The sequence below is a fragment of the Lingula anatina genome, chromosome 8 (assembly GCF_051362555.1).
Source record: "Lingula anatina isolate TDL-2025a chromosome 8, LinAna3.0, whole genome shotgun sequence".
Taxonomy (NCBI): Eukaryota; Metazoa; Brachiopoda; class Lingulata; order Lingulida; family Lingulidae; genus Lingula; species Lingula anatina.
Genome location: NC_141774.1, coordinates 3,270,905 through 3,284,963, shown reverse-complemented (window position 1 = coordinate 3,284,963; position 14,059 = coordinate 3,270,905). Strand labels below are relative to the sequence as shown.

At 33.5% G+C, this 14,059-nt stretch overlaps 1 protein-coding gene across 1 annotated transcript; it reads left to right on the top strand.

The window, feature by feature from the left end:
* The first annotated feature begins 1,618 nt into the window (after positions 1–1,618).
* On the top strand, positions 1,619–5,335 carry LOC106172693 (uncharacterized). The gene is made up of 4 exons (XM_086994083.1): positions 1,619–1,622; positions 2,201–2,391; positions 2,637–2,712; positions 3,384–5,335. The coding sequence occupies exons 1-4, from the start codon at positions 1,619–1,621 to the stop codon at positions 3,503–3,505; spliced, it is 393 nt and encodes a 130-aa protein (XP_086850209.1). The 3' UTR covers positions 3,506–5,335.
* Positions 5,336–14,059: the final 8,724 nt, after the last annotated feature.

Sequence of the window (14,059 nt, the reverse complement as noted above, 5' to 3'; positions counted from 1 at the left end):
TTGAGTCTCTTGTGACAGGAAAAAGAATAAAGTCATGTAGTTAAAGGTTTTGAAAAATAATTTTCAATAATTAATTTAAGCAGTACTTACTAAGTTTGAAAAGATTTGAAACTTTATAAAGTATATTTTATTTACTGCCATTCCTTATATATATGCCGATAACTGAAATGTATGCACCAGTGATAAGACTGAAAAAACTAGGCATCTTTGTAGGAGAGACAATGCTGAACGGTCGAGCGATGTAAGGTACGCACGCAACTTTCCACGCACAGCAAATAACATGGTACGGAAAAAATAACAAATAAGATAAAATAATGGGTAAAAACTGAGCTTTAAAAATGGGAATTTTCATAATTTGACCTAAAGGGATGGATTAAGACGACCAAAACCTCAGATTTTTTTTTTTTTTTTTTTTGTCTCTGCGTCTGCTTGTCCCTATCATAATTGACGTTTGTTTATATAACCCGTCAATCAAGCAGTTATTACTTGATGGGATCTGTCAAAACTGAATGATTTAATTGGCACGTTGTCAATCAAATGGTGAAGGAAGCTGGAACTTTGCATGTTCGACAACTGTAGTTATCAACAACGTAATGATTGTGATTGACGTTTGTTTATAAAACTGTCAATCAAAGTCGTGTACTTTTGACAGCTTCCGTCAAAATTGAATTAAACTGTATGAGTTTGATTGGCACCTGTCTATCACAACACTTTTGTTACCTTTAGTTAGTAGAAAGCAAAGTACATTTTTCCATGCAGCTCTATTAAGTCTCAATTTTTCCATGCAGCTCTATTAACTCTACCAGTCCTGATAGGTACGTCTTGACAGATACGTCTTGACAGATAACAGGACCCTATACTTCTATGTCGCCATACCTATAAACCCATTTACCGATAAATGCACGTACCGATAGAATAATTAGACTAGAGTCTGCTTTTGAAAATAGCACCTATCTAATGGTGGCACCTTATTCATTTTTAATCAATGAAAATTATTTCTTGTAATTAAACATCTATGACCATTACCTGAGGTCCATGGGGAAGACAAAAATTTAATTAACTATGTATTATCCTCAATAACTATTTTATATAAATAAATAAATAAAAACTTAGCTTTGTTATTTATTATAAAAAGCATTATATTTACCCCGCGACCTTGAATTTTGATACGGATTAACGTACAAACATTGGCAGCGTTGCTAGCTCTCAAATGTTACTTCATTCTTCAGTAAGGCTTTTGCTGTGTGCAAAATAAACATACGGAGACATTTGCGCCCAAATATATACTAAGCTCCATAAAAACATGTAATTTGATCATATAAATTTTGAAAGTTCCCTTTCAGAAAATATGTCCTTACTCTGAAATACTGGTAAAGACTGAGAACATGCGTTTTTGTGGCGTCTGGACTGGTAGTTTAATTTGGTGCATGGGGGAGGGGGTAATATCTTCAGCTTTGTAAAAGTGATTTTCTAAGAGTAGGTAGTTGTAGCTGAAGTTTCGATGCAAAGGTAATTGAAACATTTGGCAGTATTGTTCGTATGCTAGTTTTCACAGCCCCATACGAGGCTTCCATTGGGTATTTTCCTTACCCTTGAAAGCCATTATTCACTTCCCAAGATGCGTGAGACGTTCATTTTATTTAGCGTGAAGAACCCCATTCCTGTGACTCGTACATGCAGCTTTTTATTCTCCGTTATTCGTGAAAGAAAGTCGTTATACCCGGTAATTCGTGATACGTGATTTTTGACGCGCATTTTCAGTGAAATCTGAATAAAGTTTTATTTACTGTGTTTTGTGAAATGATAATTTTTTCCCGTGAATTGTGATCACCCCCCCCCCCCCCTCAATGGTACCCTCTCTGGGCTGTATCCTCCCAAGGAAGGTGAGAACATTTACACCTAGTCTGAGTCAGTATTAGTTTTTTTATGTACTTTATAAGAACATCTGTTAAGTCAATCCTAGCTGTGACAGCTGTAGTTAACTAAGCTGTACTCACTCTAGGTCCTAATGAACGCTGTCACTAATTTTAACGTTCTATACAAATCGGGTAAACAAAAAACGCATCTTGTCTTCTCTAACACAATCGGTACAGATGACTTTTTTTTTGGGGGGGGGGGGGGGGGTGAAACATAGCCAAATAATTTGATATCAAACTTAATGGTTGATAAGATGTTATTATTTTTGCCATTGTGGTGGTAGAAAGCCAAAATCACCATCCCAGTATTAGGACCCCTTGTGCCATATCAAATAATAAAAACAAGTTTAAATCGAAACTTGCGTTCAAAAAGAGGGTGCCCTGTACATTATTATGTAATACAGGTGAGCCTTTCGGTGAGAGGTGTTCAGGTTGGACCAAGGTCAGTAGAAGATGGAGAAGACAGAGGTTCTTGGTACGTTGCTGCAATTTCCACATGTAGGCCAAAAATTTAGCACAGAAAATGACAGGAAGCTGCCGTAGTATTGTATAGGTGATATAAGATAATGCTGTGTATTTTGTGTAGACGATGTTTGCCCAGATGATGCGTTTCGTACAGGGACATTTTAGTCCTTATGGCTGCACTTATGTCCAATACACTCTCCATCAGAATTTCAAAATCAGCTCAAAGTTTGAATGATTTATTATCTGTAATTTCAGAGAAGGAACGCACTTGTCAATGAGGAAGTGAGGGGCTTATTGCAGCTGTCCAAAGGTCTGAACAATTCCTCAACAAGTAAGACGACTGGGTAGGTATCTACATTCTCCTAACTGTTTTATTGGCGAGGTCACTGGCCTGTTTTTTATAGTATCAAAAATATCTGGTTTATAAAAGTAAACTTGATACAGACAAGTGCACATTCATTAATAAGATGTTGAACTATTGTGTCACTGCATTCCTGGAAACGACGGGGGGGGGTTACAGGTTCCTTTCCCTAGTTTAAGAGGTATCCCGTCTCCTTCACAAAACCACAAATCAAAACAAGAACAAGAACAAATCAAAAGCGCACAAATTGTACATGGCACGAAACTAGACAAAATCCAGATAATGTATCGCCCCCTCCCCCTGAAAACCCTGGCTTGGTCAGTGAAAAAGTGCCAAAATAATGTCTTTTTTAAGATCCTGTCAATTTTATACTAATTGGACCCATCTGCCAAATGTTTTCATTCACTGACTTTCATTTCCGTGAATATCTCCGTAATCCGGGCACCTGGTCCTTTCATATGACATCTTACGTAAAGAAGTGTTGTCATTAAACAGTGTGCACAGGGTAGAAAAGAATAGGAATGGCACAATAGTGGTTTGTTAACATAATTTCATGTGTTCCAAAATAGCATGCTGTAAAGATATACACATACTGCTTCATCAAACTGTGTCGTGAATGTGATTTTCTTCGTTTATTTCAGTGGCTCCCAACCGCTGTTTACCGGGTGATTGGATGCGTCGCCGATCAAAGACATCAGATTCATGTTGGACATCGCCTGCGCCCATGCCAAGATTGTCTCGCTTGTTGAAGTTTGTCTTGTAGTTTATTTGCAGGGTTGACATTTGATATGAAATGTAATCTTTGTCTTGGATAGTAAGATTCTGCATAAAATGTGTATCAAATTAATTGTTGTACGCAGCAAGAATTTTTAACGAAACTTCTGATCAGAGAAAAAGAAAGAAATGGATGGCGTCGACCCTGCATGTCGCTGGTTATATATGATACATTCTTTCTAAATCGTAGTACAGTACTCTATTCGCTCATATCGTTTCAAGGTATTTTATTTATTATGTATATTTATTATTGTGTCGGAAGTAAGTACCCATCATTTCTCAAACAAAAATACGGTACTTTAACAAAGTAATTTTAATGCAAAAAATTATTTTGCTGAAATGATCGATGAAAACAGAAATGATAGTAATCAAATATTGTTATTATTATTATTATTATTATTATTATTATTATATGGTAGAGTACTGTGCCAGCACTATTGTTTTTCTAGTTGAAGGTAAAAATTGTCTGTGGGCAAATCTTCAGTTAGTCACTTAGCTGTGCATTTGAGGATATTTGAAATATTTATTTTGAATTAAATTGAATTGAATTCTGAGATTCCGATAAGAAAAATATCTCAACTTCATTACATGAAACTTTTGAGACACAAATGGTTTCATACAGTGACCGTAAAGTTTGAGAAAAGAACAAGTTGTTAATTTAAAATAACTTGCAAACACTGTTCTTCAAGTTATAATGCTTTGGAAATTTCAGCGTTAGGAAAATGATAAATTTGTCCACATGATTGCAGAATTGCCCATGTATAAGAAACGATCCTTTTTTAAATTGCGGACATACTTTTGTGACACATGTTAAGAATGAACTTACTTTGGTTTCGGTGTTTTGATATTTTGTCTGATCAGTGACAGATACACATGTACTGTGCTGGGATGGGTCTAAAACAATGTTAAGAAAATGAAACCAGGAGAGAAATAGGGATTTTCACGAAATTACTCCGAATTCGTTAATGTAGTAGGGGAATACATATTACCAACGTGATAAAAACTATCCGTTCTTGGGGCCACCCAAATTTATCAGCATTGCATGAGCTCCTTTGTGTGTTGTTCTACTTTTTGCCAATATCGCAAAGCAGAAATGTAAGTGCTCTCCTGGAAAAACTTCTTTGCTCATATGCATGAAAATATCTATTGTTAATTAATATGTCTTTGGTTGTGATTGAGGGGTGATTGAGAGAAAAAGGGTCTGATTGGATGCCAGTCCCGCGCGTCCTGTTGGGGTATTTTTGCTAAGTGTTTCTTGATCACTGAGCACCGGAGACCAGAGTAAGGGTGTTAGCATATATGGATTAATGAATTTTAAGTCGCCGTTTTTCTTTCTGCGTAATCTTTTCAGTTTTGTTTGTATATTTTTCTTAAATTGTCTTGACTAGAATAAGCTTGGAAATTGACCATGTCTTTATGCCGTTCCTGATTCGCATGTGTGCAAATTTAAGTTTTCGCTCAAATTCGTGTCATTATTAAGGATGTAATGAAATGAAAACAAAATAACGTAAAACACTCGATTCTTAAAATGACTATTTTGTCTACCTTTTTCTCTGCGAGAATCAGCATGACGGCATAGAACAAGGTGTGCGTAAGTGCGAGAGCACGTGAGACGCCTATGTGAGATTATATGCATTTAGGAATTTCGATATCATTCACACCACTGAAATTGGACACTTTGCTCCTCAGTGGAATTAGTAATCAATTATTAACGTCAACTTTGAACAAAATTTGACAAGTACGATATGATTGGCCTTTCAATTTATCTACCAGTCCTGGTCAATTTTTTATATGAATTTTGTTTTAGTAAGAGTTATGTCTGTTATGTTATGCAATTTCCAAAGCGCATAAAAACCTTCATATGTGTTAGTTAGTTTACTATCTGGTAGACTTCTTGTATATTTTTTGTAAAAGCATAATTCATAGAATTTTTTAGAAATTTGACGCTATTGTAATGGTTGCTATCAACGTAGAAAAACGTAACTTCACGTATTTTGTTTTGTTTAAAACTTTGTTGAAATTACTTGGAATTTGTTGAAACAATAAATAATAAAAATAATGTACAGATATTTGTATATTGAATTTCCTTTCATTTTTCACCTTCTGTTCCCTTTAGCTCTCGTTCTCTAGTTCACAGGTCTTACCTATAGAGCCTCTTGTATTAGTTTACCTTGATTATTTGAATATCTTTTTGCAAAAGGTAATTTGCTTGGACCCAGAAGCGCCAGGTTTCGAACTTGGGACTTTTTGACTCAGAGGCAAGCGCGTTACCTACTCCTCTAACTGTTCCCACCCACCCTCCCCGGGAAGACTTTCCTCTTATAGTAACCAAAGGGAAATTTCTGTAAAGCCCCTTGAAAAGTATTCAATGTTTTACAAGTACCCAAACCAAGAAACGAACCCAAACCCGAGGGGTACCACTGAGTCAATGAAATTATTGTAGTAACCCAAGTAAAATTCTAAAGAAAATCGTAATACATTGAAGAAATTTTAGAAACGTAAGACAAGTTTGAAGCCCAACCCCAGCTTGCCGCTGAGAAACTCAACCGTCAAAGAAATAACTAAGACATTTTGTATATTTGGAAAGTCTTTATTTAATGCTAAACATCTATGTATTAATTATATCTAAGTATTTCATTGTAAAACTACCAAGTTTAAGAACACTTAAATCACTACTTAATCACTTTGAATATCTGTAAGACATGCATATAAGATAAAGTTATATCTCAAAGGTATAACATATACAACAAATGTATTACATTTCACCAATAAACGGTCAACTTAACTACTCGTTCATGATTTGGTGTTATCAATATCTACAAGCATTTCTAAAAAAAAATAGAACAAATTTCAGAAATTGACAATAATTAAAGAGATATAAAGCAGTTCATCAATTATTACACAAAATGTGTGCGTCACTGACTAATAAGATCAATAACTTGTGGCTATTTCTATATTAACACGATGTATTTGATTTATCATTAGCATAGCATAAAGCATGGAAAAAGGAACATATCATGAAAATCGCTGTCGGGAAAATATATCAGTAAATTGTTTAATTTCCAAATGATCTTTCTAAACACTCACTTTTGCCAAATGAAAAAATTGTAAAAGTGCGCTATTTAAGCTTTTCTGGACAATCAAAAGTTTCCATATTTATGCTTATTTTATTCGCAGGACAACGTAACGCCAAGTCAACACTCGTTACCTTGCTGGCACTTTCGCCCTAAAAAGTTCGGAAACATTGTTATTTTGAATAGTTATAAAATAACCATATTTTGTTACGGTAAATATTTTAACCAAATATTGTTGGTTAATGAACCCACAATTTGTTAATCTTTATTTACACAGAAGATTTTCCCAACACATTACATTTTTTTTTATTATTGAGAACAAATTTTACGTTTCCGAACTTTTTTGGTCGCGTGTATAATAACTAACAATCTCCCAGGACCGCTGATTCATGTGCACTTTTCTCTGACGCAGGACAGAAAAGTCCCATTGTTTAACTAGAGACATATCTGTGAAAACGTGTATCTAGTGAAGAATCAATCTGTGGCCCTGGTTGAGGGTAATCATTATTGTAGTACCATTTAACAAAGGCCACGTCGGCAAACTTGAAGGTCTTACGAGAACAGAGCACGTTGAAAGGCATAAGGGACAGATATATTTACTGAAATAAACCAAACCTGTATCTGACGACCACGCAGTCTTAAACACGCCATGTTTCTAGTACCCAATGCCTTATTTTAAAGGTATCGACATGAGGTATCAACAGAACGCTTAACATTTGTTTGAAAGAGTATTTTGCGCTATCAGTTCGCCCCCTATGCCTTGAAGGATTGACATTGTTGGCCAGTGAACCCACAATTTTTAAAACTCCGTCACACAACGATCTGTACGTGTAGCTATAATTAAACTTATATATTCAACGGACTGAAATAGTACAAATGGACTAGTGAAATCGTTTTTAGAAATGGAAGTCCTATACAGTGTACCTACTGTCTGTTATGCTCTTTTTATTTCGACCTCCAACCGCTTACTACAAATATTTACATGTCAGTAAATAGGAATTTAAATGAGAGATTCCACAGCATTTCCCCTTTTTTGTCTGCTTCTAGTAAATATACTCCTGGTACGTCTTCAACTGACGATATTTTTTCTACTAACGAAGTCCGAAATAGTTTTCATTTCCATAGGATGTGATAAGGTGAAGTAATTGAGGAAGCAAAATGTTGTGGGGGAAACACTGGGGAATGGCCAAACCATTTTTATGCATGCACGCGTCACAATACTTCTTATAAAATTAATTACAAATAAGTGAACATTAAATCCCTAACACTGATAAATTGAAACGTTATACCGAATTGGTTGAAACGTAAATATTCGTATACTTAGTGTCCAGACCGCCTCGCATCCACTCCCTGATCACGTAAGGTGTAACAACTCTTCCTAGAGAGTAGGTTCAATTTGCTTTATGGGGGAGGGGCTAAAGCTTTTCTGTTCAACTCTCACCCTTATCTGACGAACAAAACTTGATTAAAAATTTATTAAAATCAAAATGCATATATATGTATATATATAGTGCAGTTGTGTTAAATATATTTAAAAAAGAAACCAGAAGAAAACACCCAAAATGAAATAATATTATGTAGGTCAATGGCGATTCTAAAATGGTCCACTGCTTTTATCTGAACAGTTTTCGCCATGTTTGACAAACTGGGCAGTACTATAACACCACCTGGCGGAAAATATGATCGTCTCTGTTGCAATAAGTACCTACCACATTATGATATCAACATACTACATGTAGTTGTATATGACATCTACGTCTTTGTATGTCCACACATGAATCTACAGTGTATGTACGGATGTATGTGAGCAAATATCTAATAAGGTTGGTTTTTAAACGTTAGACCTACATCTGTGTTTCAGTCTAGAAAGAGCAACTTGATTATGATTGAAGTAAGCTTATCTGTTGACTGTGTGTAGTTGAAGTGAATTTTTGAGAAGTGAAAACTAGACATAAAAGACTGGCAAATTCCGATAATAAAAACAGTGTGTTAATAATAATGACAAATCAAGTCCAATGTTTGTACAACTGAAGCTTAACAACTGTATAAATCTGAGATAAGCTTTTTTGAACAATATAAAATAAAAGATTTTTTGGACAATATGTTTTATTATTACATTAAAAAACTGGCAAATCACATGGCTTACAATAGTTAAGCATTAATAATTTTGACAAATCTAGTCCATTATTTGTGATACTTGTACAAATGCTGCTTAACAGCAACAGAAATGTGATAACTCATCAGTTGCACTGTGTGATTACTGATGACTGTGTAACTGCATATTTTTAAGACATTTTAAAAGAGCGAAAATTACATTAAAAAACGTTAAACGTTAATAACTCTGCGAGATGTACTGTCATGTTTGTAAAACTTGTACAACTGTGGCTTAATTAGCAACTGGAATAATCTAAAATAAGCTGTATGTAATAAAAGTAATATTTAGGACAACATATTTGAGAAAACTGATAACAATTATAAAAAACTGGCAAATTCCATGGATAAAAATAGTTTAAAAAATCTAGTCTAATGTTTGTGAAATGTATACCACTTAAGTAAAAAAAAAAAACAAGTTAATCTGCTATGTGTAATTAAAGTGTTTTTTTTTTCACAATTCATTTGAGAAAGGTGAAAACCAGCTGGAGTAAGCACATTCTTATAGAAACAAAAAAGGGAAACCACCTTAAGTGTTGTGCTTGACAAAATACGGTAAACAACAGTTCTCAATTTTTTGAACAATACATATATTTCAATTTATAACAAATTGTGGGGAGAAGTAATGTTCAAATTCAAGGTTTCAAAAAGAATGAGAATATAGGACTTCCCATCCAAGTTCAATTGTATATATCAGAGCTTGGAAATTTGAAAAGTGCGCTTCATGGCTAAAAGTAGGTCAAGGGTCAAATTCAAGGCCACAGGAAGACTGTCAACATATGAGTTCTTATTCAAGCTCGGTAGTATCTGTGGGCGGTTTTGGAGACATAAGGGACAGAAAATTTGCAAAGTTCAGTTCATGGTAAAAAGTAGGTCTAGGGTCAAGTTCAAGGTCACAGCTAGATTGCCAATGTATGACTATGGGCATACCTCTGCCAGTTTTGGAGATATATTGATGGAAAACTTGCAAAGTTCAGTTCATGGTGAAAAGTGGGCAAAAGTAAATTTCAAGGTCATTTATTGCCAGTATATTACTTCCTGTTCAAGTTTAATAGTAACTTTGGGCATGTATCTGGCAGTTTTGGAGATATAAGGGACAAAAAAGATGCAAAGTTCAGTTCATGGTGAAAAGTAGGTCAGAGGTCAAATTTAAGGTGACAGATTGCCAGTATGTGACTTCCTATTCAAGTTTTATAGTAACTGTGGGCATAACTCTGGCAGTTTTGGAAATATAAGGGGCAGAGAGGTGTAAAGTTCAGTTCAAATTGAAAATTAGGTCAAAGGTCAATCTCAAGGTGACAGATTGCAAGTGTATGACTTCCTATTGAAGGTCTTTAGTAACTATGGGGGTACCTCTAATTTTGGAGTTATTTCACATTTTATTTTCACCAATGGATATTGCAACATTGTACTTTCTGATATGGTGCAACTCGTATACCATATGGAAAACAAAAACAGACCCCATCCCCAGTGTTGTGCTTGACAAGATCTATAAAATGCACTAAACAAAAGGTTTCTAGCATTTATGGTTCCAGGATTAGAGATTGCATTTAAGAAATCTGGCTGCTTCTCCCATAAAAATGCACCAACTGACCCCAAACTCATGAAGATGAAAGATAACCCTAAGGGTAATACCTGCCCATAATATTATAGGATAGGTCTGTGTAGATTCAGAAAATCAGCATGAATGAAAAAAATTTTAAAGAAAATTTTGGCCCATTTAACCGTAAATGGGCATATTTCAAATCCCACATACCACTTTCAGTCATCCATAGAAACTTTTCCTGCAATGCCTTTAGTTTGGGAGATATTTTGCATTTCATTTTGCAAATTTTGGACAAGGGTGCAATGTGACGAACACCACACCTACACCCCAGCACCGCGTACCCAAAATTCACATGGATCAAGTTGAGATTATATCTGACCTACATACAAGAGATGGATACATGGTCTCTTATAGTTTAAGAGGAGAAGCAGTAACAGTGACGTGGTGGCAGAGAACAATGTGCAATAAGACTTAAAATGTATCAAAATTACCAGCATGAATATAATTATATTTTATTTCTTTTTAATTTTGAAAAAATGACATTTGACAACTGCAGATATCTGTGATAAGCTTATCAGTTGACTGTGTGTAACAAAAGTGCGGCTTATTGGCAATTTATATGAGAAGAGTGAGAATTATTGAAAACAAATATTTTAATACGCCAATATATCATATATATCATTCAATATATCATTCAGTCTCCAAAGAAACATCAAATGTGATAATTTGTTTGCTTGTGTAGAGGTGACAAATTGTCCAGAAATGTGACCTAGAAAACAACATATACCCATTCAAGACTTCTTCTTACTACCAATACCAGGTGCAGATTCTTCCTTACAATCAGTTTCTGGAATAGGGTTTAGCACACCATTTGACAAAATATATTTGAAAAAAGTGTAAATTAAATATCAAAAAGTGATAAATTTCCCAGTTTAAAATAGTTAAACATAAATACTTTTGAAAAAGTTTAGCTAAAAAATGACTGTGTTTAATATATTTTCAGTCAATATATTTGAGAAGCTGGAAATAACATTGAAAAAAATGCCAAATTCGATAACTTAAAATAGTTAAACATTAATAATGTTGGCAAATCTACTCCAATATTTGTGAAATTTGTACAAATCATGCTTAACATCTAAAAAATCTGTGAAAAGCACATCAGTTGACAATGTCAAATGAAAAAGATTTTTTCAGAACATATATTTTTGAGAAAACTGAAAATGACATTGAAAAGACTGCCAAATTCCATGACTTAAAATAGTTAAACATTAACAATTTTGACAAATCTGGTCCAATCTTTGTGAAATTTGTACAAATGATGCATAACAACAATAATAACCTCATCAGATGACTGGGTCCAATGAGGAAAATTTTTTCAGACAATATAACTGAGAAAAATGAATATAACATTAAAAAGACTGGCAATTTTCATGGTATAAAATAGTTAAATGTTAACAGTTTTGACAAATCTAGTCCAATATTTTTGAAATTTGTACAAATGATGCTTAAAATCAATAAAAATCTCTGAAAAACTCATCAGTAGACTGTGTCTCATGAAAAACATTTTTCAAAGCATATAAATGTGAGAAAACTGAAAATGACATTGAAAAGACTGCCAAATTCCATGGTATAAAATAGTTAAACGTTAATATTTTTAAAAATCTTATCCAATATTAGTGGAAATTGGAGAAATGATGCTTAACAATAATAAAAATCTGTAATAAGCTCATCAGTTGATTATGTCTAATAAAAAGGACATTTTCAGAACATATAAATTTGAGAAATACTGAAAATGACATTGAAAAGACTGCAAAATGCGGTGCCTTAAAATAGTTAAACGTTAATAATTTTCACAAATCTTGTCTAATATTTGTGAAATTTGGATAGATGATGCATAACAACAATAAATATCTGTGATAAGCTCGTCAGTTGACTGTGTCTCATAAAAAAGATGTTTTTGGACAATAAATTTGAGAAAACTGAAAATAACACTGAAACGACTGCCAAATTCCATGGCTTAAAATAGTTAAACGTTAATAATTTTCACAAACCTTGTCTAATATTTGTGAAATTTGGATAGATGATGCATAACAACAATAAAAATCTGTGATAAGCTCATCAGTTGACTGTGTCTCATGAAAAAGATTTTTTTTGGACAATAAATTTGAGAAAACTGAAAATATCACTCAAACGACTGCCAAATTCCATGGTATTAAATAGTTAAACGTTAATATTTTTCACAAATCTTGTCCAATATTTATGGAAATTGGAGAAATGATGCTTAACAATAATGAAAATCTGTAATAAACTCATCAGTTGATGGTGTCTCATGAAAAACATTTTTCAGAGCATATAAATGTGAGAAAACAGAAAATGACATTGAAAAGACTGCAAAATGCGGTGCCTTAAAATAGTTAAACGTTAATAATTTTCACAAATCTTCTTCAAGATTTGTGAAATTTGGACAGATGATGCATAACAATAATACAAATCTGTGAAAAGCTCATCAGTTGACTGTGTCTCATGGAAAAGAATTTTCAGAGCATATAAATGTGAGAAAACTGAAAATGACATTGAAAAGACTGCCAAATTCCATGGCTTAAAATAGTTAAATGTTAATAATTTTCACAAATCTTGTCTAATATTTGTGAAATTTGGATAGATAATGCATAACAGTTGACTGTGTTTCATTTAAAAGATTTTTTTGACAATAAATTTGAGAAAATTGAAAATGACACTGAGAAGACTGCAAAATGCGGTGCCTTAAAATAGTTAAACGTTAATAATTTTCACAAAACTTGTTCAAAATTTGTGAAATTTGGAGAGATGATGCTTAACAATAACAAAAATCTGTGATAAGCTTAACAGTTGACAGTGTGTGATAGAATTGTAGTTGTTTGACATTTTGTATGCGAAGAGTGAAAATTATCTACAATATTTTTTTTTTCAATTTCACAACATCTAATTAGACTCACATTAAACATCAAATATTATGATTTGAGTTTGTTTGTGTAAGAGGTGACAAATTACCCATAATTGTCCTCTGGAAAAGAATATATACCCATTTAAGACATCTCCTTACTACCAATACCAGATGCAGATTCCTCCTTACAATCGGTTTCTGGAATAGGGTTTAGCTCACCATTTGACAATGTCCTAAAGCTTGCCATATACCATCTATTGTACACATGGATGAGACATAGCATTGCTCTTGCTGTTGTCTTTTGCTGTCTGTTTTTTCTATAGGAATTAGCCCTGACCAGACAGGAAGAATCAGTTCACCAAAAAAGCCATCACGCTGTATGGAAAAGGTCACCTGGAAAAAGAACAATATGTTTGATAAAAGTGAAAATTAAATTCTAAAAATTGACAAATTTCCCACACTAAAATAGTTGAACAATAATTTTCATAAACTTAACCTAAACAGTTGACTATGTCTAATAAAAAGGACATTTTCAGAACATATAAATTTGAGAAATACTGAAAATGACATTGAAAAGACTGCCAAATTCCATGGCTTAAAATAGTTAAACGTTAATAATTTTCACAAATCTTGTCTAATATTTGTGAAATTTGGATAGATGATGCATAACAACAATAAAAATCTGTGATAAGCTCATCAGTTGACTGTGTGTCATGAAAAAGAATTTTCAGAGCATATAAATGTGAGAAAACTGGAAATGACATTGAAAAGACTGCCAAATTCCATGGCTTAAAATAGTTAAACGTTAACAATTTTCACAAATCTTGTCTAATATTTGTGAAATTTGGA